This window comes from Lactuca saligna, chromosome 5 (assembly GCF_052625555.1).
Source record: "Lactuca saligna cultivar CGN05327 chromosome 5, ASM5262555v1, whole genome shotgun sequence".
NCBI lineage: Eukaryota > Viridiplantae > Streptophyta > Magnoliopsida > Asterales > Asteraceae > Lactuca > Lactuca saligna.
The window spans coordinates 191,774,171-191,802,158 of record NC_136421.1 but is presented as its reverse complement, the minus strand read 5'-3'; the positions used below and the strand labels follow the sequence as shown (position 1 = coordinate 191,802,158).

General features: G+C 35.8%; 1 protein-coding gene and 1 pseudogene across 2 annotated transcripts; both read left to right on the top strand.

The window, feature by feature from the left end:
- The first annotated feature begins 18,338 nt into the window (after positions 1 to 18,338).
- Positions 18,339 to 21,377, top strand: LOC145046081 (uncharacterized). The gene is made up of 4 exons (XM_078994372.1): positions 18,339 to 19,277; positions 19,525 to 19,770; positions 21,106 to 21,250; positions 21,358 to 21,377. The coding sequence occupies exons 1-4, from the start codon at positions 18,339 to 18,341 to the stop codon at positions 21,375 to 21,377; spliced, it is 1,350 nt and encodes a 449-aa protein (XP_078850498.1).
- Positions 21,378 to 24,552: 3,175 nt separating this feature from the next.
- LOC144998374 (zinc finger BED domain-containing protein DAYSLEEPER pseudogene) lies at positions 24,553 to 27,618 on the top strand (annotated as a pseudogene). Its single transcript, XR_013660288.1, has 2 exons — positions 24,553 to 24,822; positions 25,295 to 27,618. The product of XR_013660288.1 is annotated as a zinc finger BED domain-containing protein DAYSLEEPER pseudogene (transcript).
- Positions 27,619 to 27,988: the final 370 nt, after the last annotated feature.

Sequence of the window (27,988 nt, the reverse complement as noted above, 5' to 3'; positions counted from 1 at the left end):
CACAAATAATAGAAAATCCAAGTTGTGATACCACTGATAAGTTTTATAGGTTACATTAAAATATATTTGCACAACAGAATTCACATAAAACAATTTATGGGTACATGTAGCCTAAGGATCTATATTATTTTCTCAAGTTATAGCAACATGCTGATGAAGCAAACTTCTAATCTATATAAATTGAAAACTACAAGTTAGAACACATACTTTTTGCATTAAATGAATACTGCAAGCAACTTTCTTGATTTCTTTATTGAAAAGCAGACGTATTGATGCCTCTAATGGTTTACACCTAAAATCCTAGAACACTAGGACATGAAGTAGAGAGCAGAAGAATGAGATTTCATTCTCAACCTTACAGGAAAAAATAGCCATAAAATTTGATGCCCAAGGGGTCTTGTTTATAGCTAAGGAATGTTCATGATAAACTGTAATTTGAGTAATAAAATTAAAGATTTTAACTATTAAGGCAATTATTCTTTTCAGCTTCAGGTTACTTCTAGAAACCCTAGAAACCCCTCAAAAACCGTTTACGCCCATGGAAGGTTCTAGAATTGTTTTCCTTACTCAATTATAAACAATTACAATTCAATCATTACACCTTTAATTAATTCCACATAATCCTAAATTAATTTCAGATAGATTAACTCTGATTAATAATTAGTTAAATCTAACAATTTCTAATTAATTTATTAAATATTTCTATTTAATATATTAATCATTTTATATCTCTCGTAACATCAATTCTAGTTATTTCTATCTTTTGATGGCAACCAAAAAAAAAATCATTTTTATTTAGTAAGTTTATACTAATGAAGACTTTTGACATCTTAATACAACAACATCAACAATGGTTCTATGTTTCCCAAACAATATGCATAATGTTCTACAATCCATTGACTTGGGAAAATTTGTTACATAAAACGTTATCGAATGTTTTTCAAGTGAATGTGGATTAAGATTTCAAGATTTTTTCATTGTATCATTGTTATTCGATCCGCTCCTCCTCTTATTTCTATTCTCAGTGCTCCATTCCAAATCTTAACATGTTCCGTTATTTTTCAATCCCACAACTACAAATATCGTCAATACCAAGACTAATTGCTATTCAGCTTCCATAATCTAATTTTCGATTAAGTTTAGAAAGTAACTAACGACAATTAGCTTATTCGTTATGAAAACATAGTATAAAAAATGTCAGAATTAATTTATCCAATATTAAAACATAATAAATTGATTATTTATTTTTTATTATTTGACAAATCCTGCATTACTGCATATACCTTTTAACGGAAAGGTAACCAAGAAGAAAAACTTTTTATTTTAATCAATAAGTAAGAAAAAGAAAATAACTATTATAAAACTTTTTATTTAAATCACTACAAAAAATAAAAATAAAATAAACACTAAGTGTTCTAATATCTTTTTTATCAACACGATTAAAATAACTTATTACCAATAACAAACACTTCGTATAAACGATCACAAACGCCCCTAAAACGACTCAAAAAGATATTGGTAGCTTTGTTTTCTTAGGATATTAATATTAGTATTAGTATGTAGCACAAGTAAAAGAAAAAGTAAGAGGAACAACGGTGCAATCACATGGGAGACATGAGATGGAACCCACAATTGGAACGTGAGCTAAAACGACATGCATCCCTTTTTTTGCGGACGGACGCTTCAGTGTTTGGATCAACTTTTTGTCTTTGTTCCTTCCTTTGGTAATATTTTAAAACTCTTTGTAAAATTAATGATTTTTATTCATTTATTAGAAGTATACATTTATTAACAATCACACACACGAATATATATATATATATATATATATATATATATATATATATATATATATATATATATATATATATATATATATATATATATATATATATATATATATATATATAGTGAAGATCAAATAAGAAAGAAAATTTTAGTAGGAAGGTAAAAAGTTTTTTTTCTACATATTTTTTTAGCGAACATACAAAATGAATCATTAGATGATTCAAGAGTAAGATGATTCACAAGAAAAAATTTAAAAAACAAAAAAAAACATCTCCATAATTCATTTTTAAGTAAAAAAAGAAAAAAACACTTTTATGGCAATTTTAGTGAATAACAACTAAATCATTGTATAAATGAATCATCGGTGTGTTTTTTTTTTTATATTTTTTTTGGTGAATCATGTTATTTTTTATTCATCTAGTGATTCATTTCTTTTGTTCGTCAAAAAAGTATGTAGAAAAAAACTTCTTACCTTCCTACCAAAATTTTTTTTTACCAGATCTATATATATATATATATATATATACACACACACACACACACACACTCATATATATATATATATATATATATATATATATATATATATATATATATATAGAGAGAGAGAGAGAGAGAGAGAGAAAGAGAGAAGGGTTCAATTGAGAAAAAAAAAAGCTAGAGAATGGAGGAATCATTCTCAGCCAATCATTTATTTTTACCGCAAAAACCTCTAACGTACTGGCGGAAATGGGAAACGAATGCATATGTGTTTTTCAACAAAACATATTTCCTTAAACTATGCTAATTATTACCTTAATATATACAAAAACATAGTTTTTTTTCGTTTTTTTTTTTTAATTTTTAGAAGCTATTTTTATCAAAAAATGATTTTAAATATATCAAAATTCATGATTAGTTATTCTCTACAAATAGACATCCATATTGATATAGTTTTAAGATAGAATAAAAAAATTGTTTTTTTATATTTTCAGTTATCGTTATTCATAAGTGAATAAAAATGCATCGGGTTTTATTACAGTACATTCATTATTTACTTATTAATAAAAAGTATGATTTTTTTTTTACAATTTAAGTGTCATTCATATATGAATATAGCATATAATAAACATAATATATTAATATTTTAATATTGGACGATGCATTCACTTGTGAATATTAACATAATATATTCACTTATGAATATTAGATGATATATTTACTTTTAAATATTAAATGATATTTCATATGTGAATATTACATAGTATTACATGGTATATCACATGTGAATATTACATAGTATATTCACTTGTGAATATTAGATGATATATTCACTTATGAATATTACACAATATATTCACATATGAATATTAAAAGGTATATTCACTTGTAAATATATTCATTTATGAATATTTGAAGGTATTTGACAAATATATATAATTTTTATATGTTATTCACATATGAATAACATACAGACTGACATATTTGTTAATAATCATATATTGATTCAGGTGAAAAAATATATTCATATTTGAATATAACGTGGTAATTTAGTTTATGCATTTCATCAAACAGTTGGTGTGCATACAAGCTAACTATTTTAAAAATGTTAAAAACATCAAGTTATCAATGCCAAATCATCATATACTTCCGATTTCGACTTCAAAAGCGACATCCTGTGAGTACTGATTTTGAGTCCTTCAATGTCGACCGTGACTGCGAGTCCAGAACTCCGATTCCAATTTCATGAACAGCGAAGAAATTCCGATTTAGTTGAATAAATTTGGATGATTATTGAAGGTTAAAGGAAATTTTTGATGATGAACGAACTATTATCGAATTCTCTATAGTTACTGTGAGTTATACAAACTCTTTGATCGATTAGATCTTTGTAACAGGTAAATAATGAACGTAAAAACAATGAGATAAAACACAAGTATGGATCTGAATGAGTCGAATGATTAGATTACTCAATCCTCAGCAAAGCTCGATTAAGAACTTCCGTTGTAGAGGATTCTAGGGTTACAAAAGATATCTGAAAATCAAGACGTGAAATCTACTCCAAAAAGACTTAATAAAAAGATGCATGCAAGCATCTATTAATACTCAAACCCTAACAAACAAATCACGGATGGACAGGCCCATACCGGATACAAAATAGGGCTGTGAAACGAGCCCAAGACGTAACTCACTGCTCCCAACAATCTCCCCCTTTGCGTCAAATGGGGCGAGACTCTACTTCGGCTTGCTAGACCCTGCAGCATCAGCTTTCTTTGTGACACTGAACAGGCAGGGAATGATGGCAAGAAGAGTTATCCTGAAGCGAATGTACCACTGGATCATATCATTGAAGTACTTCTTGCCACTGTCCGAGTTTTGCTTGCATCGATTGATAATTCCTAGAACATGCTCCAGACAAGATGTAGTGTAAAGATGCTTATCTGCCAGGGCAAACAGACACTTCTGACCTTCTCCTCTAGTGAAAATAACTGAGTTTCATTTCGAATCAATCCTCCCCATCTGCATTTTATTCAGATCACTTGCAGAACCGACTGGGGCGACGGTAGGCTTCTTTCGGAGGACATTTGCAATTTCTTGATCCAGCTCGGCAACCTCAATGACATAGCAGCCCAACATCCTCTTTAGGTGTTCTATGATCGGCTCATATTCCTTTTGATTGGTGAGGAGGATATTGTGCAGAATGATCCAATCATGAGGATTTAAGTTGGAAAGATCAGCAAGAGAAATGGCATGTTCGGTCTTCTCTGATCCCCTCAATATTTTGAATCGAACATTGACGAAGTTTCCCTCTTTTGCAGGTTTGAGGACACGGACGTTGATGATTTTTTGTGCACTCCAAGTTTTGAACTGAGGCTGAGCGTACCTCAAGTAGAAATCAATCAACTCCCTATCAACCTTCGGGTGAGGATGAGGGACTTCAACAATGTGACTGAAGGCATGAAAGCTGAAGGCCTTTCGGGTCAGGGGCATGTCGAACTGTGAGTCGATAGAATTATCTCGATCTAGGGAGATCACAGGTTCCAGCCAGAGGAGACTTGGAGACTCGATATCTTCTTTGATAAGCTTTTCAAGAGTTTAAGGAGGGAACAGAGTTTTTCGACTTTCAAGGAGATCATGAGCCTCCTTTGTCCTTCTTTCGTTAGCCTCGGCTTCCCTAGCAACCCGATCATTCAGATCAAGTTCCTTGTCCCTGGCCTGCTTCTTCAGGATCTCTGCTATCGTTTCTTTATCACCATCACCATCACTATCACCGGTGACCTTCTTGCCTTTATTCTTAGCACCCGAACCGGATACATGACCAGTTGGTGGTTCGGTTGCTTTGGTTAGAGTGGATGAAGAGATGGGAGGCGGTTGAGATTGAGCTGTGGAAACAGGAGGAGGTTGAGATTGATCACTTCCCATCAAACTGTCTTCTCCCCCTTGTTTTGGAATGACCACAGGATTAGGAAGCCCCTCGATTCGGCTGAGCATAGCAAGCGCAGGAGCAAGTTTCTCATGCAGGGTTCGCCTCACTGAGTAGTTGAGAATCGAGTCATGCACTTCAAGTATATTGGAGAGGGCGCCGTGGACATCCGAAACACAACTCTTGATCACTGCTCACTCGGACAGAAGAGCATCAACCCCCTTCTTGCTCTGAGAAAGAAGAATGGTCTTGGCTTTCAGCGCTGTTGTTTTATGAGCGAGAGCATCCATCACAGAATACTCTATGGCCAGATCGTGTTGTAGCTTGGAGAGACGCTCATCAATGCTGGTCTGGAAAGATTGATGATCAGCCACGAGAGACTGTCGAAGAGTAGTAAGGCTCTGTTGTTCAGTGGCAAAAGAAGTGGTCAGCTTCGAAATTGCAGAGTTTACCTTCTCAGCATTGGACTCTGTGGCCCCCTGCAAAGACTCTAGAAAGATGTTAGCGTCATTGAATAGTTTTTCGACTTTTTTGGTCGCCTCAGTACATGCCTTTGAGGATGCATCAATTGCACCAGTGGCAAAGGTGATGGAGGCTTCGTGCTTCTTGGAGAAGTCATCCACCATTTTCTGAATGGCTGCCTCTGTCACATGAGAATGGGAGGAGGAGGTAGAAGCGATGAGATTGTCGATTTTCTCATGAAGTGCTTTGATGTGCTTTCTGGTGATTGGAGCATCATCATCATCGTCGCTTTGGATTCGGTAGGGGCTGAAGTAGATTGAGTCAAAGGTCATATCCTCCCCACCCAAGAAGGTCTCGGTTTCTGCTGGGGGAGTAGGAGAGACGGGTGATGTTGCAGGTTCAGTGGTGTGGGTAGTTTCGGGTGTGGAAAGAGGTTCGGTTGTGAAGGTGGTTTCGGGTTGTGAAGTCCGAACCCCCGTATCAAATACGTTGGTTTGAATCTCACTGGTGGTGGTTTTGGTGGCTTCAGTGAAAATGGGTGGTGGTATAGGGATAGAGGAGGGTGGAATTGGGATAGAAGAGGATATGGGGGAATGGAAATAGTGGTTGTTATGGTAGGAATAGAAATGGGGTTAGTTATGGGGGGAATGGAAATGGAGGAGGTTATGATGGGAATGGAGGTTATGGTGGGAATGGAAATAGGTATGGTGGTAGGAGGAGGAGAAAGAGGTTTGGATGAAACTGGTACCTCATGTGAAGGCGAGTGAGGAGGAGTATCGCCTCGAGCTGACTCTTCTGAGTCAGATTGGGTAGCCTCTGAATCGCTTGATGAAGAAGCGAGAACAAGTTTCCTCTTCAGCTGAGTTTTCTTCTTCTTCATTGGGGGGAATAGATCTGTCTTTGAAGGTTTTCGCTTCTTAGGAGAAGGACCCTTCGCTCCCTTTGCTGCTTTCTTAATCTTCCCTTTCTCTGGTTTCTTCCCTCTAGCAGCTAGTTTATCTGCGTCATGGATGGACTGAACCATCGCTGCAGAAAGTTCCCTTGGACCCGAAGGGCGAAATTCCTTGTAGGTCTTCATGATGATACTCTCCTTGGACACACCAACGTACATGGATTCTGGAATGGAGCCGATGAAGGAGAACTTGGTAGGATCAGTGACGATGATCTTGGTGGTGTGGAAGACACTGATGGAGGAAAGGAGGGAATCGGCAACGGTGGGAACATGAAGCTTATCCATTGCCCACTTAGTGACCAGTGTCCAAAATCTGGCATAGGACACTTCAGTATGGCGAGAGGAGGAGTCAAGGCTCTGAATGAGTTGTTGCCAGAGAGTCGAGCCATAGTCGAGGTTTATTCAATTGTACAGACCATAGAGAATGGTCATGAACAATTTATTGGCCCCATTAGAACCAACTCTTCTCTCAGATAGCCCCTTGAACAGAATGGTGAATAAGTCGTTCCATGGAGGATGAAGACACAACTTTTTAAACTTGGTGACAGTCGTGAGGATTTCTGTATAGCCCATGTTGTAGAATGTGACAACCCGATATTTCAACTCTTTGTAGTGACCTAAAAAGTCAAGTATTGTAACCACTTTTGAGTTAATAAAATTAACTTCGATATTAAAAATTCCAAAAAGTTCCTATTTAAATTTCTTGTATGTTTAAATGTCATCAAACCATGATCGTACGGAAAAAGAACGCCCAAATCCGACTTCGTATATTGAAGTTATGATTTTTCCAAGTTCAGCTTAGCAACAGACAGCTAAAAACTCGAATCGGAGATCGAGCGACTTTTGGTCGGAATGACCTAAACGAGAATCGAAGGTCTCGTCAATGGTATTTCAGCGGTAAAAAGTCTGGCAAAAACCGACGACAGATAAAGAAGTTATGAATTTTTAAAGAAATTCCTTAATCACGTCATTTTATAAATAAATAATAAAAATAATTTTGGAATTTGCCAACGGAGTCTAAACGAAAGTTGTAGAGTGTACTCTCACCTACGTGTGGATATAAAGACCATCGAAAACGGATTTCGTATGAAGAAGATATGATTTTTTGAAGTTTATTAAATAAATTATATATTTATTTAATTCAAAAATCCGGTAATATCCGAAGGAAGAGTCAGCGTCCTCATCCGAGGTACGCGCCGCGTAACCCCGTACGCCATGCGTACCCGAAGGCCTTGGTCTCGATCCATCCACGTCGCCCCTATGCGAAGCTATCCGACCCGCCCTCCCATCCGAAGTACGTAAGCGATGACGCCCCAGTACGTGCTGCGTACCCTCGTACGCCCAGCGTACCGAGGCGGTTCAGCACCCCTATAAAAGGGATGCGAGGCTTTTCGGAAATTTTGCTCATTCTCTCTCTTTCTCTCACGATCTTGCCTCGATTTCCGTGCCCGTTCAAACCGGAAGCTCTGGTCTTTTTGCTCAAGTCCCAAGGGTCGATTTTACTCCCGAGATTCCCGAGAATCCCGAGAAAAAAATCCATTTCCCAAGACGAAACTCTGCCCGGTTTTCCATCTCGCTATCTTAAAACTTTCAAGTGAGTTCATACCCCTTAAATCAACCTTTGAAATGATTTTAAATGTTTAAATACTTTATGGGGGGGGGGGATACAAGTTAAATACTTATAGTTATTGCTTAAATCACATGTGATTGCATTAATCACATGTGATTAATAACTAGGAAACCAATGATTTTATCACTGTTCAAACTGTTTTACTTCAAAATATTTTACAAACTCTTTTACTTATCAAATGCTTTTATTTAAACTTTGTTTTACTACTTATAAATTGCATCCCCATATATGTATAGATGTATAAATAATGTTTAAAGGGCTTAGGAAAGCCACCTGCCCTATTTCCTTTTCCTCGATTTGGATGTGGTCTGGTGGAATTTCAGGTGACCATCCGAAGGTCGTTTCCATATTAATTATATATCAAATATACATATATATATAGACATAAAAGTACTTCCATATTCATACGTACTAGACACACCATTAGTAAGTTACCATCGGGGTAACACAGGATCATACTATTACAACTGCTAGATCAATGAGTCAGTTCATTCATGAGTCTATACTAGGAAGAGCACATATACAACTATACTATGAGAACATATACAACTATACTAGGAAGAGAACATATACAACTATACTATGAGAACATATACAACTATACTAGAACAAGAAACATTTCATTACATATACAAGAATACGATAACAATGGTGATCCACTGTATCGGAGCTGCCTTAAATGTCATGGCCCAAGTTGTAGCCAAAATTCTCTTGGAGGGAGAGCGTGAGTTTGCGTATAGATCTATACTGTATTGACTATCCTACACCTTGCTGCTAGCTACATCCGGACCTGCAGGTCTGCGGGTGCCAAACGTCATTCCGTTATTACGACCGTTCTTTATGTCGTTGTTATCAGTCGATAGTATGGTGCAATTATCACCTTATACCTTAATATAAATCCGGTTTAAGGTAGTTAGTACAGCAGTAGTTCCTATAATACAAAACTACAGTACTACAATGAGGTCGAAGTAGATTCGATCCACTGATTTGTCATAATGAGCAGTGGAGAAGACTTGGGAAAGACAGACCATAGGCACAATTTCGACCTTCGACAGGGCTAGAACCAGGGGAGAGTATTTGAGACACTCCACAATAGGATACATATAATGATCGTAGACGAGAGGGTTTAGATCGATCACCAGGCTTTGTTGAGTTCAAATGGGGAGAATGTTGGTGCGAGAAGAGGTTTAATGAACAGATGAAGAGTACGCCATTGTTGAATGTAAGGTTGAAGATGATGAACAATAGATAATGAATCGCCTGATTTTGCTCTTGTAATTTTTGATTGCTGTAAATGTGGAAGGAATCAGGAATGTTGCCTTTATACTGTGGGTAGAGGAAAGAGAAGAATCAGCCCCCAAATCATCTTGAAACACGAAACGGTTCCGGATTTGACTGAATCACGATGGTTGGCAACCCTGATGATGACGCAGGAGAGAGAAAAACTGTGCCGTGAAATGCGCCTTGCCGTCTAATCACCTTTTTGAAATCATTGAACTGTTGACCTTCCGGCTGAGTCATCATCTTATCGTTTAACAAGGCTATCATCATGAGATTGAATCAAAGTGATTAGAAGAGCCACGTCATACCCTGATTAAGTATGTATGTGAAAACCGAAGCTATATAAGAGAAAGTAGCTTGTATCAAATCGAACCAGACTTTTGGAAAATCAAAAGATTTTCGTGCATAGAGTGACAAATGATAAAGAAATAAAACAACGTCTATGTGGGGATATGTGATGTCAATGTAGACACAAAACAGTGGATCCCGAGCACGAATCTCTTCCTTCAAAGTCAAGAGAGACTTTAAAGTGTCTGTATGGATTCCCGTTGAATTACGATCAATCACTTGTTAAGAAGTGTTGAAAGGCATCTTTTGATAAGGCTTAAAAGGGTGGCTTTCGCTTCAGTTTAGAATCCCGGACCTTGACATAAGATCGAGACCAAATTAAGTACCTGTGAGACCGATGTGGTCTGTTGAACAAGTAGGTTGGGATGTATGTATAGTGACTTGTTGGAGATGTTTGTTTGTGAAATCTCAAAAGATTAAAACTGGATTCTAAGGGAAGAAATGTCATGGTGATTAAGAATTTCATAAGAATCACACAAAGGAAAGAGATTTCATGATACAACTACAAATGTAATTGTTTACCGTCAATTCATGTTAGGTATTGAATTTAGGGTTTCACTTAGCACGTAGTGACACGAGGTTAAGATCATAAACACAAAGATTGTGTAACCATAAACCTCAGTGGTTATTTCTGAGAGTCTCAAGGGTTACTATATGGGACCGAAATATGATGGAGAAAAATATTTGAGGTGGTGAAAAGAAACCAAAGTACATCTGCTAAAAATAGTGACCAAGCAGTAAACTCTTAACCCATATGAGAAAAGAGTAAGGTAGCTCATGATTAGAATAAATGTAGCAGCCTAATTGGGAAGACAAGGTTTGTATATACCTAGTCATTAAGGCTTTATTCAAAATCAGTTGAGGCTTTGGAAAAAATGCAACATCATGCTTCTAGGGACGCTTAACTAGTATAAAGTGTGAGAATGATACCTGCCCCATCGATATTTAAACAAGAATAGAAGTAAAAGAAAGAAAATATTTTTGGAGATTTGAAATTTTTGAAAAGAGAAAAACCAAACAAAACAAAAACAAACAAAAACAAAAAAAAAATTGAACCGAACCCGAAATGGACCGAAAACTCGGTTCATTTCGATTCCTAAAAAAAAAAAAAATTTTTGGCTTTTTGGAAAACAACTGTACATAAGTATACAACCATATACAACACCTTTTTGAGATTGAGCGAAAACATGTGCAATGGGACCAAACCCAAAATAGACCGAGCGTTCGGTTCATTTCGGTTCCCATGTGAACCGAACCCGAAATAGACCGAGCGTTCGGTTCATTTCGCTTCCAACTGTTAGCTTTGAGATGGTGTTTTTGGTACCGACTCCGATTCCATCATTCCTAGACCTTGAAGGATTTTATTGAAACTAGCTTCAGGTAGGGATTTGGTGAAGATATCGGCCAGTTGATCAGTGGTTCGAACAAAGTGAATTTCGACATTTCCATCCTCCACATGATCCTTAATAAAGTGATACCACAGTGCTATATGCTTGGTCTTGGAGTGTTGCACTGGGTTATGACAGATCCTAATTGCACTTTCTGAATCGCAATATAGTGGGATCTTTTTCATGTTGAGTCCATAATCACGGAGCTGGCTTTGGATCCAAATGACTTAAGATGTACAAGAGGCAACTGCGATGTACTCTGCTTCGGCTGTAGAAAGAGAAACACATGTTTGTTTCTTTGACTGCCAGCTGACCAACTTCCCGTCAAGGAATTAGCAGCCTCCTGTGGTGCTTTTCCTATCTAAACCACATCCTCCAAGATCTGCATCTGAAAAGGCTTGAACGAAGAAGCCTGAGTTTGATGGATACCATAGACCGAGGGAGGTGGTTCGTTTCAGATACCGGAGTATATTTTTCACTGCAAGCATATGTGGTTCATGAGGGTTCACCTAAAACCTAGCACAATAGCATACATAAAACATTATATCAGGCCTGCTAGCAGTAAGGTACATTAAGGACCCAATCATATGGCGGTACAGCGTAATATCAACTGCCGGTTTTTCCAAGGAGGGTGTGAGTTTGGTGCCGAATGCCATTGGAACTTTGACCTTTGAGTCTCCCATCATGCCAAATTTAGCAAGAAGAGTTTTGGTGTATGCTTCCTGGTTGATAAAGATGCCTTTGGGTCCCTGTCTAATATTTAAACCAAGGAAAAAGTTAATCGGACCCATTGAGATCATTTCAAATTTAGTCTCCATCAGCTTTCTGAATTCAGCTGTTAAGCTGGGATTCGTTGAGCCAAAGATGATATCATCGACATAGATTTGAACAATCATAAGGTGGTTACCTTCCTTCTTACGAAAGAAGGTTGGGTCAACCGAACCTTGTTTGAATTTGGACATCTTTAAAAACTTAGTTAGCGTTTCATACCAGGCCCTAGGTGCTTGTTTCAGACCGTAAACTGCCTTGTCCAGAATATAACAGTGATTTAGGTGCTTTTCATTGGCAAAACCAGGAGGTTGCTCCACGTAAACCGTTTCTTCAAGTTCTCCATTCAGAAAAGCGCATTTTACATCCATTTGGTAGACCTCGAAGTTTTTGTGTGCAACATAGGCAAGAAATATTCGAACAGATTCCATCCTTGCAACTGGAGCGAAAGTCTCTTCGTAATCAATTCCTTCTTCCTGGCAGTATCCTTTCACAACTAGACGAGCTTTGTTTCTTATTACATTGCCTTCCTTGTCCATTTTATTTCTAAAGACCCATTTGAGACCAACAACTAAGGCATCTTGAGGAGTTGGAATGAGACGCCAAACTTTATTTCTTTCGAACTCATTAAGTTCATCTTGCATAGCTTGAACCCAATCAGAGTGATCAAGAGCGGTGTTTACCGTCTTTGGTTCAACTTTTGAGACGAAAGAGCTAAACATACAGAACTCTACTTTTGAAAATAAAGAAGTTTGCTGTGCCTTCAGTTGAGATCGGGTCAACACCTTTTCAGAGACATTACCCACAACCTGTGAAACAGGATGATCTCTAGTCCATTTGACAAGAGGAGGGTAATTTGGATCATAGGATGGATCCAATTCAGCGTTCACCATCTCTTCTAATTCAGATTGACTGTCATCGTCATAAAACACATCGGCATTCTCCCCCTCGACTGATGAGCGTTCAGGTGTTTCTTGACTTTCTGGTGCTACAGGAGTTTCGGGTGCATTTGAGCTTTCGGGAGCTACAGTACCATCGGGTGCCGTAGAGTTTTTGGGTGCAGCTGGAGAAGATTTCTCCCCCTCAACTTGTGAACTTGGTTGTTTTGAAGAAGACGGATTCTCCCCCTCAACTAAAGCACCGTGCTGAGAAGGTTTATTTGGAGCTGATTCTCCTTCACCCAGTTGTTTGGTAGCTTCATCGACGATTTGCTTCAGATGGTCAACTTTGTTGTCTACTGCATAGGCTTCTAAGAGAGTAGCCTTCTCCGGTTCATCGAATAACTCCACAAATTGCTCAAACAAATTTGCAATCGAGGCTGTGACTTCGCCTGTTTGAGAGAAGATTTCTCCTACTGGTTCTTCCGTTGCCTTCAGCTTCTTGACGTAGCTATCATCAAAAGTCACATAGTACGTTTCTTCAATCTTTCTCGAATGCTTGTTTAAAACCCTGTATGCTTTTGAAGTGAGAGAATATCCCAGAAAAATCCCTTCATCGGCTTTTATGTCTAACTTGTTACGATGTTCTTTAGAATTAAAGATAAAGCATTGTGAGCTGAATACGTGGAAGAATTTGGCATTTGGCTTTCTATTGTTGATGATCTCATAAGGAGTGAGAGTGAAACGCTTATTGAGATAGGACCTGTTTTGCGTAAAACATGATGCAGCAATAGCATCAGCCCAGAAATATAGAGGTAGAGAAGCGAAACTTAGCATGGTTCGGGCCGCCTCACACAAAGATCGGTTTCGTCTTTCGACAATTCCGTTTTGTTGAGGGGTGTAGGGAGCTGAGAAGTTGTGACTGGTTCCTTTTTCTGCTAAAAAGTCTTCAAATTCTTTATTTTTGAATTCCAGCCCATTGTCGCTTCTGATGTTGCAGACGACTTTCCTCAGCTGCACTTCAACCTGCTTAATAAACATCTTCAGCTTGAGAGTTGCCTCAGATTTGTGCTTCAGAAAGAACACCCATGTAAAACGTGAAAAGTCATCAATAATAACAAGAATATACTTGCTACCGCCAATGCTTTCGATAGAAGATGGACCACACAAGTCAATGTGAATTAACTCAAGTGGTTCAACGACTTTAGTGTTTATGATGGATGGGTGACTTTGACGACTCTGCTTCCCCATTTCACACGCAGCACACAAATGTTCTCGATCAAACTTGAGCAATGGAAGACCCCTAACATGACCTCCTGTGACAAGTTTGTTGATATCCTTGAAATTGAGATGGGAGAGCCTTCGGTGCCACAGCCAGCTTTCGTCAGAATGTGCTTTGGATAATAGACAGATAGTTGGGTTTCCTTTGATAGGTTTGAGATTGAGAGGAAACATTTCGCCTTTCCGCTCCGATTTGAGAATTACTCTTTTTGTTTTCTTCTCTATTATTTCCGAACCCTCATCATCAAACGAAACTTTAAGACCGGTACCTCCAACAAGCTGAGATACACTGATGAGGTTATGCTGTAGTCCTTCAACGTATGCAACTTTTCTAATCGTGAAGTCTCCATTTTTTATCATCCCATAACCTTTAATCATGCCATATGAGTTGTTCCCGAACTTGACATTTCGGCCGTTTGGAAGTGATCGAAATTCCCTCAGCACTTCCTTCCTTCCTGTCATGTGACGTGAGCAGCCACTGTCAATATACCATTCTTCGTCGAATTGCAACTACATTTATTCTTCAACCAGAAATTGATATGTCAACATCAAATTCATACAGGTAAAAATACTACATTTAATTAATACAGGGAATTAAAAAACAATTACCCTCATAATATGAATCTTATTTATTTCGTTTGGTCATGATGTGTATCATTATATTTTTTTTAGTTAACAAGTTTTTTTGTTTCAAGATATTGGATTTATTTGTAATGTGATCTATTTCATTTATGCACACCAAGTGTTTGTTAAAATGGGTCAATCAACAGGAAATATATATTGCTTGTTGATGTTGTTGTAAGCTGAATATGGATAAGTCTTGGATGGGAGCCTACAGAACATCAGAAACCTATGTAAAAGGTGTTGCAGAGTTTATCAAATATACAGTACAAAATTACAAGATTTCTAAACATATGGATCCTGTAGATACCAAAAAAAAAGATAAGAATTCCATGTCTATGTGTTAAGTGTGTAAACCACATATCTCATTCGATGGATGTGGTAGATGATCATCTATTCAGGAATGGAATTGATCAAACATACACATAAGCATGGAGAAACAGAAGAACCACCAAGAAGTTATATATAACATAATTTTGACATGGATACGTCTAACGCTGTAGATTCCACGAACATGAACAAAGAAATATATACCAACAGATGTTGTAGAAACAGTAGATATGATTGAAGTTGTAGAATAAAATTTTATTGGGAACCCTGATAAGTTTAGAGAGCTGATAGAAGATGCCAAGAAGCCCTTATACACTGTAACAACACGAAAATTCGTATCATTGCTTGTAACCCTTTTCGTAACTCATTTCGATAATCCAATCGCCGTTTCCAATTTTGTTTCCAATTTCATCATTTAATTAAGTCATTAATTTGTAATTGATATTATGACTTAATGGGTGTCCTAATACTGTTAGAACTTATTGTAACACCCCATATTAGTAATCGGAACATTTCTAGAATCAACCATATCGGGTTACGGTAACTCAATCGGGTGCGACCAAAAGCACCGTATAACGTTGATATCGGGTAGAATTCCACCGTGTCCAAATCCCGAGCACTATTTAAAGTGACCTAAGCTTCCATTTGAAGCTTTTGCTTCATCTCACTAATCTCTCTAACCTCTCTCCTCAACCAAAGAATCAAGGTCCAAAACATTGAATTAAGGCTCCAAATCTTTGAGGTAACATCCCTAACTTGTTGTATAACCTCTTAGGCCATCAAATTCGTGTTTAATCTATCATTTTGGACCTGGAACATGTGTTTACGGCCAAGGAGCATGCTTGGGCTGTAAACACTTAATAAATGGGTTTTTGAGCAATTTAACCCCTCCAAACCAACATTGGGACTTAGATCCGACTATATGGCTTACCAATTCGGACTTAGAACACATTAAACATGGTTTTTGAGGAGTAAACATGAGTTTACGGCCCAAGAGTAAACATGAGTTTACTGCCCAAGAACAAGCTTGGGTCGTAAACACCTTATACATGGGGAGTAAACTCATTTAAACATGTTTAAAAGCCATATAACTCCACCAATAGCCTTGGAATAAATCCTAGAATCATCTAAAAATAGTTTGGGGACCTTAAACATGTCAAACACCCTCCAAATGAGAGTTTATGGCCATAACACCCCAAGGACAAGTTCCTGGGCCGTAAACTCCTCTTTATGTGTCAAATGATGCCCAAAACTCATACCAAGGCTTGGAAAAATAGTTGGAATCACATGTGATTGTCCTAACCTCACAAAATAAATTATGGTTTGAGCTTGGGGGAGTTTACGTCCATAAACTCCATGTTTACTTTCATGAACTCCCATAAATGATATTCATGCAAGTGCAATCCATCCCAAGGCTTTAGAAAAATCCATTCCAACATTTACCATGTGCATTTAAGCCATTTAGCACCCCAAAACACCCAATCATGAGTTCACGGCCGTGAACTCATGTATGTATGGGGTATGTGGCCGAAAACTCCCTAAGGAGTTTACTCTTGAAGAGTAAACTCACTTCCCAAGTCCCACGCATCATTACACGTCCGTAAGTGTCACCCGGGTCACTCCAAACACTTGTTTTGAAGTGTTTTCGCTCATTGGAGTGTATTATCATATCTAATTAGTGGTTTAAAGTCTAATTAGATACCTTTGGATACCATCTCATATTACATAGGAACCTCGCGTGTTAACAAGTCCTGAACCATCGTTTAGTGTCCGAAACAGTTGCGCCTTCTCATCTGGTAAGTTCATACCCCTACCCTTTTTCACTGTTTTTCACTGTTTTCAGGGGGGAATACAAGCAAAGTACAATGGATAATTGTACATAAAAACTTGTTTTGCATGTTTGTGTTTCATAATTCATAATATTTTGACACTGATAATCATAACAGATAACCGTTTGAAACTTGCAGGATAATCATATACATTATTTGTGAAATTAATTATAAGTTGTTATGTTTATTATTTAACAAATGGTTTTCCACATTTTTATCAGTTAAAAGCATGACATTTAAACCTTTACATAAGATTTTGTACACTATTTTGTCCTCGGTAACACTCCACAGAGATACGCGAGTAAAGGATTATTGTATTATTACAAGTAAATTTGTTAGTCCTATATAGTTGGAGACACGTCCTCGGTGAACACTCTACAGAGATACGCGAGTGGAGGACCGCAACTATAACCAGAATCTCTTAGATAGGGAGCGTGACTTGAGTGTATAGATCTATACGGGGCTTACTACCCCACACCTGGCTGCTAGCTACAGCCGAACCGAAATGGTTCAAGGGTGACGAAAGTCATAAGGTGATGTGGACTACTTATTGCCATATTTAGTCTTATTGTATGGTTATGGGACTCGCAATTAGGATAACAGAGATTTACTTAATAGTAATAATGAATAAAGTAATTAATTTACTTTGTAAATATTAGTTTTATATACGTGTTAAAACTAATACATTTCACAAGATAACTAGGTTTTCAGTATACATCTTCACATTGGTAACCAACATTCAGGAAAATATGGGATTTTCCTGGGGAAACATTGTACATAACTAGAAAAGTGTAACAAATCGAATAACTTTACATTCACAAGAGTAAACATATTTTCAGTGTACAACCTTACATTACATTTTGGGAATTCAATAACCAACCTTTTTAAGAAAATATGGGATTTTCTTGGTGTGTGTAACATTTTCAGTAACGGACAGGAAACTTGTACATTTTTCACAAAAGAAAACCGCTTATGAACTCACCAGCTTTATGCTGATTTTCAAACCGCTTGTATTCTCAGCTCAGCGTTAGATAGGTACCCGAAGATCCTTTTGTTCGAAGACGGAGTGCTCAGAAGACCCGTTTCATTTTATTCATATATACTATGTATCACTTGTATAACTTTGCTTTTGAAACAAATGTAAACTTTTCTATATGTAATGTAATGGTTGTTTTACTTTACTTACTATGTGCATTGGATTTGATACACAACGTGGAGTCAACCCCGGAAATGTTTCCGCCTTCAGTTTTCGGGGTGTGACATACACAGGGTGTCATAATTTCACAAAATTATCTGCAGTCATTCAACTACTCAACTTGAAGAGTAAGTATGGAGTATCAGATAAGTGCTTCACAGAATTATTAGTTTTGATCAAAAATATGTTACCAGAAGGAAACAAAATGTACAATAGTACATACGAGGCGAAAAAAGCATTCAGGGTAATGGGTTCAGGGTATACTAAGATACATGCATGTGTCAACAATTGTATACTTTACAGAAACGAATACACAGACTTGGTAGCATGTCCTACTTGTGGTAAATCAAGATGGAAGGTTGATGAACAAAAAAATAAAATTTACAACAATATTCCTGCAAAAGTTTTGTGGTACTTTCCAATTATTTCGTGCTTAAAGCGTCTTTTTCATTCTAAGACTAATGCAAAAGATTTAACATGCCACGCAACAGAAAGAAAGGTGGATATTGGCGTTTTAAGTCACCCAGCTGATTCACCAGCATGGGTTGCCATTGATGACAAATATCCTGATTTTGCTAGTGAACCAATAAATTTGCGGGTAGGCATTTCAGCTGACGGGGTCGATGTGAACGGAGGAAATAGGAATCATAATGTTTGGCCGGTTCTAACTGTCATTTACAACCTTCCACCATGGTTGTGTACGAAGAGAAAGTTCATCATGCTTTCATTATTGGTTTCGGGAACACTAGGAAACGATATTTATGTGTTCCTATCACCTTTTATTGATGATCTGCAATTATTATTTGATATTGGAGTTGAAACATACGATGCATATGCACAAGAGCACTGTAAACTACGTGCAGTTGTGTTATGGACTATTAATGATTATCCTACTCTAGGTACATTAAGTGGTTGCCCATACAGCGGTTTTCAAGGTTGTGTTGTGTGTGGCGAAGAAACACACTGCATTAGACTCCTTGAATCGAATAAGCAAAGTTATGATTGTAATAGAAGATTTCTACTGTATGATCACCCGTTCAGAAGACAAAAGAAAGCATTCAATGGACAACAAGAGTTCTTACCCTCTCCAAAACATATGAATGGGGAGGAAATATATAACAAGGTGAAATTTATAATTAATAAATGGGGAAAGGTTAATAAGAACAAGGAGGCAGAAATCCAATAATCTACAAGTGGAAAAGGTAGGAAGATTGATAAAAAAAGAGAGAAAATCACACCAAGTGGGTACTTCAGATGTGGGCCAGCAAAACAATACATATTGGAAGAAATTCAATATATGGTATAGACAACTAAGGTATTGGCCCGACAATTTGGTTCCACATTGTATAGATTTTATGCATGTGGAAAAGAACGTGGGCAAGAGTTTAATAGGAACTGTGTTGAACGTTCCCGGGAAGATGAAAGATGGTTATAAAGCTCGACTGGATTTGGTTCATTATGGTTTAAAACCAGAGTTGCATCCTCAGATAGAAGGTAACAACACAACACTTCCCGCAGCAGGTTGTACATTGATAAAAGAGAAAAAAGACAAATTCTGTGAGACTTTATACAACTTAAGGGTTCCTCAAGGGTATTGTTCTAATTTTTCTAGTTTGGTGAGTCTAAAGGATAGGAAGTTCATCAGACTAAAATCACATGACTATCACATTCTCATGCAACAATTTTTTCCCATAGCAATTTGATCTATTATGCATCCGTCCACCAGAGTTGCTATTACAAGGTTTTGTTTCTTTTTCAAATCAATATGTAGCAATGAAATCATAGTGGATGAGCTCGATAAGTTGTAAGAGGAGTTATGTGTAACATTATGTCTTCTTGAGAAACACTTTCCACCATCATTTTTTGATGTGATGATTCATTTAACTGTTCATCTAACTAGGGAAGTAAAATTATGCGGTCCATTATTCTGTAGATGGATGTACCCGTTTGAAAAGGTTTATGAAGGTTATTAAGGGGCACGTGCAAAACAAAAATAGACCAGAATGATGCATTGTAGAAGAGAATGTTGTAGAAGAGACAATTGAGTTTTTTAGTCAATTCGTTAAAAAGATGGATACTGTTGGTATTCCACCTGACAATCATAAAAAATGTGGAATTCATAAAGGTGTAGATAGTAGCTCTATTATGAACATTACTCCTCTATCAGCTGCTAAATCGGTAGAAGTTTCCTACAGAACTATTCAGTAAAGCACATTTCTTTGTATTGCAAAATACATCTGAAGTACTCCCGTATATCAAGTAAGGTTTTTTACATGTATGTTTTTTTTGTTATAATATTAACATTAACGTACTGACAGATAACATATGGAATTTTTGGAACATCTACACCCTACTAAACGAAAGGCACATCTAGAACAAGAGCATAGTAAAACATTTGGTCATTGGTTACGAAATGAGGTATATTCTTTTCAAATATGTTGTGTTGTTTGTTATTTTTTCTTGATTTCTTAAATTCATAATCTAATTACAATTCAGGTAGAGAGAGATAGAGAGAGAGAGAGAGAGAGAGAGTTAGGGGCCTATAGAGAAAGTATAACAGAGACAATAAGATGGATTTCACATGGACCCAATAAGAACATTATTAAATACGATGTTTATGCTATTAATGGATATACTTTTCGTACAAAAGCTCGTGAATGTAAAGTTTACCAAAACAGTGGGGTTAGTGTTGTTGCAACTAACACACACATCAGTAAAGAAGTTGTAACATATGCCAAAAACACTTATTATGGTGTTTTACAAGAATTCCAATTTTCATGTGTGGCTGGGTTGACAATAGAAATGGGGTAAAAAGGGATATATTGGGGTACACACTAGTTGAACTAAAAAGATTAGGCCATAAAGGTGATCCCTTCATATTGGCCTCACAAGCACAACAAGTATTTTACGTGACAGACCCACTTGATCAAAAAATGTCTATTATGTTCAAGACACCTCCTAAAAATTACAGAGATACATATGAAGATGTAGATGAAGAATTTAGTACTATTGTTCCTCATACTGATAACATATTGCCACGCATAGACACACCTGACTTGCAGAAGGAAAATTATTATTTTCTTACTGATTGTCGCGGTATTCTTATACGTACAACGCCTGTTTCTTAATGTCATGAATTACATTTGTAGCGATAATATTTTTCCTTCTTTTAACACTTAATGATCTTTATTTTTTGTTTGTAGAAGGGAAAGGCCAAACTTGAGCATATCGTTATGTGGAGAATAAGAAAATGACAAAAAATGACGATGTACTTTACTTAATATCTTTTTACCATATTATACCATCAAACTATTCTGGTGTAATATTGTTATAACTCAAAGATATTTTTTTTCGGTTTTTTACTGTTATATTGTTACACATGTTATAACATAACTGCATGTAATTACAATGTACTTTCGTTATGCAATGTTTAACAAGTTATGTTGTATTCATTTCATTTATTTATCATAATATTCTGTTAAAATGAGTTGTATTCTTTTCATTTTTAATGGTGTATTATCTGGTGTAATTAAAAGAATAGATGACAAAAAGGGCAATTTGGTCATTTCTTATAACTCTTATTCAATAAGACATTATTTTTCTTTTATGACTATATTTACATATAGACACATATAATAGCTGTAAACGTAACTAAATGCTACCTACACACACTATTTGTTTCTTTTTAAAGCCAATTCATAATATTTTGACACAAAAATAAAAGGTACATGACCATAAGTAATATATTCAATGAACGACCCCTAATTATAACGATAAAACATTATTTTTCTTTTATGACTATTTACATATAGACATATATAATAGCTGTAAACGTAACTAAATATTACCTACATATACAATATTGTTTATTCTTAAAGTCAATTCATAATATTTTGACACACATAATAAAAGGTACATGACCATAAGTAACCAATACTAACTTCTTTTAATTTCTTGCGTAAACTAAATACAACTAGTACAGAACTGCCCTGTGGACAGACAAATAATTAGTGTGATCATATGTATCACCTTTTAGCTACTTTGTCTATTATCTGGCTAAAAAAACACCAAGTTATAGACACACAGAGAACTAATTCACGTGACAATACTTTTATGTACTGTCTCTCATAAAAAAGTATTACAATCTTAATCGATACATGTGGCTGATTGTGACCTATGATCTCAGTGTTCTAGTGTGACTAATATTTGTCACATTTGGTATAATTAAGCGTGGTAAAAGTGTTGATTGTCTATATAATAACCACACAATCTAATTTAAATGTATCCAAAAAGAGTCTCTAAATTTTTTTAGTGATCCTTGGCCACACTTTTAAGAAAAAGTGTCATAGATCGTTTTTTGGAAAGTATGACCGTAAGTCATTTTTGTACTAGTGAAAAGTTATCATTATAAATAGAGATTCATATTCATGTATATTTTTTTTATTTACACGTGTCTATGCACATTTGAGTTTGTGTTCACATTTATTATTTTGATGTGATATATATATATATATATATATATATATATATATATATATATATATATATATATATATATATATATATATATATATATATATATATATATTTACTATCTTATAAAACAAATCTCACTATTTCTAAAAATAGATTGAATAAAATAATAATATTTTTTTAAAACGTCCAAATCATTATGCTAATTGTACAACTAATCACTAATAAAATAATAGTAAAATTAAAACAAACTCCTATAAATCTTCTCTTCCAAGGTTTTGACCAGATCTTTTTTCATCCAAATAAATACACAACACCCTATAATTTGGTCATTTCATGAATTTCCTTTATTTTTAATATGACATGTTTTCTAAAACAAACTAATGATTGATTTGAAAATAATCATTCTCCATGGAAAAGAAATTAATTGTCGAAACAAACTATTTGTCGTCCGCCGCTTTGCGCGGGTAAACGGCTAGTATATATATATATATATATATATATATATATATATATATATATATATATATATATATATATATATATATATCACTAGAAAAAAATATTTTTATTTTTATTTATTTTTTTGATTTTTTTTTCAAAGAATCAACTTATATAGCAACATCTTAACTTAATAGTATGTTTTCTTTGAAAAACAATATCGAAAAAAGTTCAAAAATATGCATATATATATATATATATATATATATATATATATATATATATATATATATATATATATATATATATATATATATATATATATATATATATATGCTCAAAGCATAAAATAGGCATATACGCACAAACACAATTATGTATGTGTATATTTTTGATGTGTACATATATACATTTTTGTTTGTGTACAAATAAACATATACATATACAAAAATGTGCATGCGCGCACACATTCATTATTTATATGTAAAATGTATGTAAATGTATGTATACGAACATCATTTAAAAAAAAAATGTTTTGGTTTTTTTTTCTACGAATGACATTTTATAAAATGTCTTAACCTATTAAGATATTTTTTTTAAAAAAAAGAAATAATTTTCAAGTGTTTATATATGCATAATTACAAATGTGCATATGTACATGTCACCTATATATATATATATATATATATATATATATATATATATATATATATATATATATATATATATATATATATATATATATATATATATATATATATATGACAACAAATTGTGAATTTTTTTTCGATAATAAGTAAACTCTGATAATAATAAAATTGAAAAAAAAAAAGTCGATTTTTGTTTGGTGGGTGTTTATTGTAATCCAATGCATGCATTCCCGTTTAAAAAATCTACGATCTCTTCAATTTGAGGGTTGGCATTTTGATCTAAGATCTCAAAAAAGTTAATGATCTCGTTATCTTTACTGTATATAAGTGTTTTATGAGACCAAATATTTTAAAGTTTTTTGGTAAAGATCTAATCCTTAGTCTTCAATTTTGATCGCTTCAATCGACTGAAAGACGCATACCTGAACATGTTGGATGAACGGGAGAAGAAAGAGAATAGAGGAAAGAGAAGAAATGAATAACTTGGACGAACATAGAAAGATAAAATGAAAAAGATGATTAAAGCTATGTGACAATGAATTGGTGAAGGAAAAATCAAGAAGAAAAAAATGGAGAAGAGATCGAATATAGGGTGGAAGAAAGAAATCCCCTTTTCAAAAAAAACTAATAAAAAAAAAATAATAATCAACCAATGAAACAAAAAAATGTTACTAATGAAACAAATTATATAATATATAATATAATTGGTCTAGCCGAGTGACAAACCGCGTTATGAGTTATCAAGTCTGACAATAGGTGAACCGACTTAATTTTTGGAATCTCGCTATTTAACCCAAATTCATCGCTATTTTTCACCCTAATTTGAGAAATTAAGTCGTGGGCTGCTCCTTCAGCCTACAAATTGAACGGATCCTAGGAGTCCATATCCATTAGGGTTTTCGTTTTTTATCGCACATCTTCTTTCTTCCTCTTAGTCGCCTAAAGCAAACCCCAATTCGATAGGTCCAATACACCAATTTGTTACCACGGGTTCAAGCCCAATCCCATCCCCATCTTCGAAGAAACGTTTCTGGATCACGAATTGCAGGCTGCATCTTGGATTCTATTGGTTTTGATCGGTTTTTCGACGACCTCAACATCACGGTATATATATCTAAAATCTTTCTCGAACTCTAACCCTCTTTCGTTTTTCTTATATATATTGCTTGTATTCACTGTAGTTGCTGGTTTACCCTAATTCGCTATGTTTCATGAAAGTCTGGATTAATGGATTATTAATTTTGTAAATAACGTGATGTGTTTAAACAGGATGGTTGTTTCTTCTAGTTCTTGTTCGTGTTTTGTTAATCAATATATGCCAACCATCGATCTTCATCTTGATTTTGATATGATAATGTCTTCTTGATTTGATTGAGCTTATTCGGATTCCATAGTCACCCTAATATTGACGATGAAAAAACTCTAGTTCTATTTAGGCTTAGTCAGTATCTTACTGACAACTAAATCAAAATGTAGTCTTTACATAAATCTTTAATCTGTGTTCGATTATTATCTGCTTTTGAGTCTAATTTCTTCTTTAATCTCTATATCTGTTTAATTATCTGCTTTAAACCAGGCCCTCATGGAGATTACACCTATGGAAATTAACCCACTGGTCAACATAGAAATGCAACCAGAATATTTTCACACACCATTGGATGACATGGACATGGAAATGGACACAGAGCAACCTACTAAAAGAAGAAAAAAGAAATCAATTGTTTGGGAATTTTTCACAATTGTAAACGTGGGTGAAGGCGTTAGAAAGGCCTGCTGTAAACACTGCAAACAGTTATTCTCATACGGAAAGGGCTCAAAAGTTTCGGGCACCAGCCACCTCAAACGCCACATCGCCAAGGGCGGCTGCCCGGTTGCCCTACGTGACCAAAACCATGACCCGTTAAACCCATTGGCAGTGACCCCAACTGTCAAAACACCTAAACGCCGGTACAGAACCACCACCTCCACCACCACTGCCGCCCCGTACACCGCCTTCAACCCTGCCACATGCCGCCAAGAAATGGCCCGAATGATCATACTCCATGACTACCCACTTGAGATGGTGGAACATCCGGGGTTCATGGCTTTTGTTCATAACTTAAATCCCGGTTTTGAAATTGGTAATTTTGGTAGAATTCAAGGGGATTGTGGGGCGACTTATTTGAAAGAAAAGGAAAGGATTTGGAATCTGATTGAAGGAATGCCTGGGAATATTTCACTCACACTTGACTTATGGAACTCTTCACATACAACCGGTTACGTTTTCGTAACCGGACAATTCATCGATAGCGACTGGAAAATGCATCGGAAGCTACTAAACGTTGTAATGGAACCGTACCCTGATTCCGATTCCGCCTTCTCCCAAGCCGTTTCCGCTTGTCTTTCCGATTGGAACATCCAAGGGAAACTATTCTCCATCACTATAAGCCAGCGCGTTAGTGATTCTGGCCTCGATAGTCTTCGGAATTTACTCTCTGAAAAGAACCCGAATGTCCTTAACGGTCAATTACTCCTCACAGACTGCTTGGCCCGTTCTTTAACGTTTATCGTGCAAGGCGCGATAAACGCGGGCCAAGAAACCGTGAAGAAAGTTAGAGAGTGTGTGAAGTATGTGAAAACATCGGAATCATTAGAAGAAAAGTTTGTTGCTTTAAAACAACAACTTCAAGTAATGAGTACTAAATCTTTATCACTCGATGATCAAACACAATGGAATTCAACTTATGAAATGTTGGTTTCGGCATCGGAGTTGAAAGAAGTGTTTTCTTGTTTGGATACTTTAGAGCCCGATTACAATAAAATCCCAACTCATGAAGATTGGAAAGTTATCGATAATCTTTGCACGTATTTAAAGCTATTTTATAATACTGCAAATCTGCTGACATCATCGAGTATACCTACGACTAATATGTTCTTTCATGAAGCATGGAAGATTCAGTTAGAGCTTGCCCGGGCCTCCACGAGTGAAGATGATGTCATTAGCAACATGACAAAACCGATTCAAGAAAATTTCGATAAATATTGGAATAATTGTTGTTTGGTTTTAGCGATTGCAGTGGTTATGGATCCGAGGTTTAAGATGAAGTTAGTTGAATTCAGTTTCACAAAGATTTATGGGGAACAGGCGGTTTCTTATGTAAAGACTGTGGATGAAGGGATTCATGAGCTTTTTTCAAAGTATTCCGGACTTCCTTTGCCACTCACTTTACTAAATGGTGACTCCGGAATCGGTGATTCCGGAGTTGTGAAACAAGAAGATGGTGCGGGTGTGGGAGGTTTAGGGAACGGGGTTGGGCTTACGGATTTTGATGTTTTTATAATGGAGAGTACGAGTCAGCAAGCGAAGTCGGAATTGGATCAGTATTTGGAGGAGTCGCTTTTGCCAAGGATTCATGAGTTTGATGTTATGGGGTGGTGGAAATTGAATAAGAGTAAGTACCCGACTTTATCGAAGATGGCTCATGATATTTTGATGATTCCGGTGTCGAGTGTGGGCCCGGAATCGGTGTTTGAGAAGGGTGCGAAGGAAATGGACCGGTATCGGTGCGAGTTGAGTCCGGAGATGGTGGAGGCGCTTTTTTGTGCGAAAGATTGGATGCGTTGTGAAGGGGTGGAGAGTATGGAGTCGAATGTGAAGATGGAGTTTCCGATTTAGTTTTGGAGTTTGATGTTTAGATTTTTTTTTTTTTTTTTTTTTTTTTTTGTGCAGGATATGGAAATAAATAGGTTTTGAGTAAGATGAGTTTAGTTGTGTCTGTTTTGAATTTGAATCGGAGAGGCTGTGTCTGGATTGGTGATTTGGAATGAGTTGTGAATACTTGGATGGAATCGTGTTTGATATGATGGAATTTGTGAGAGAGTGGATGGTTTATTCTATTAGATTTGTTTTGTTAGACGGAATTGATCACACCCTTCTTAGAAGAATGGCATTTTCTTTCCTTTTTTAGTATTAGAAAATTCATTTTCTTAGTTTTCGATACTAACGAGAGTTCTTTTTTTTAATCATAGAACGGGTTAATGGAATAAAAATTTGTTATAAAATATGGGCTTATTTAAAGGGTTAATGTTTTGGCCCAAAGTTACAAAAAAACCCTTCAGTTTTTGTTTGTTTCTGGTTTTCTTTAGTTTTAGAGATATATTTTATTTTTTTGAACTTAACTGGTTACCAATGATGTTGACTTGTTAAGAATGTTGTAGTGTTTGAGGGTTATACTCGAACCCTTAACCTCTGCTGATAACATAAAAATAAGTATTGGCTCATGTAACATGT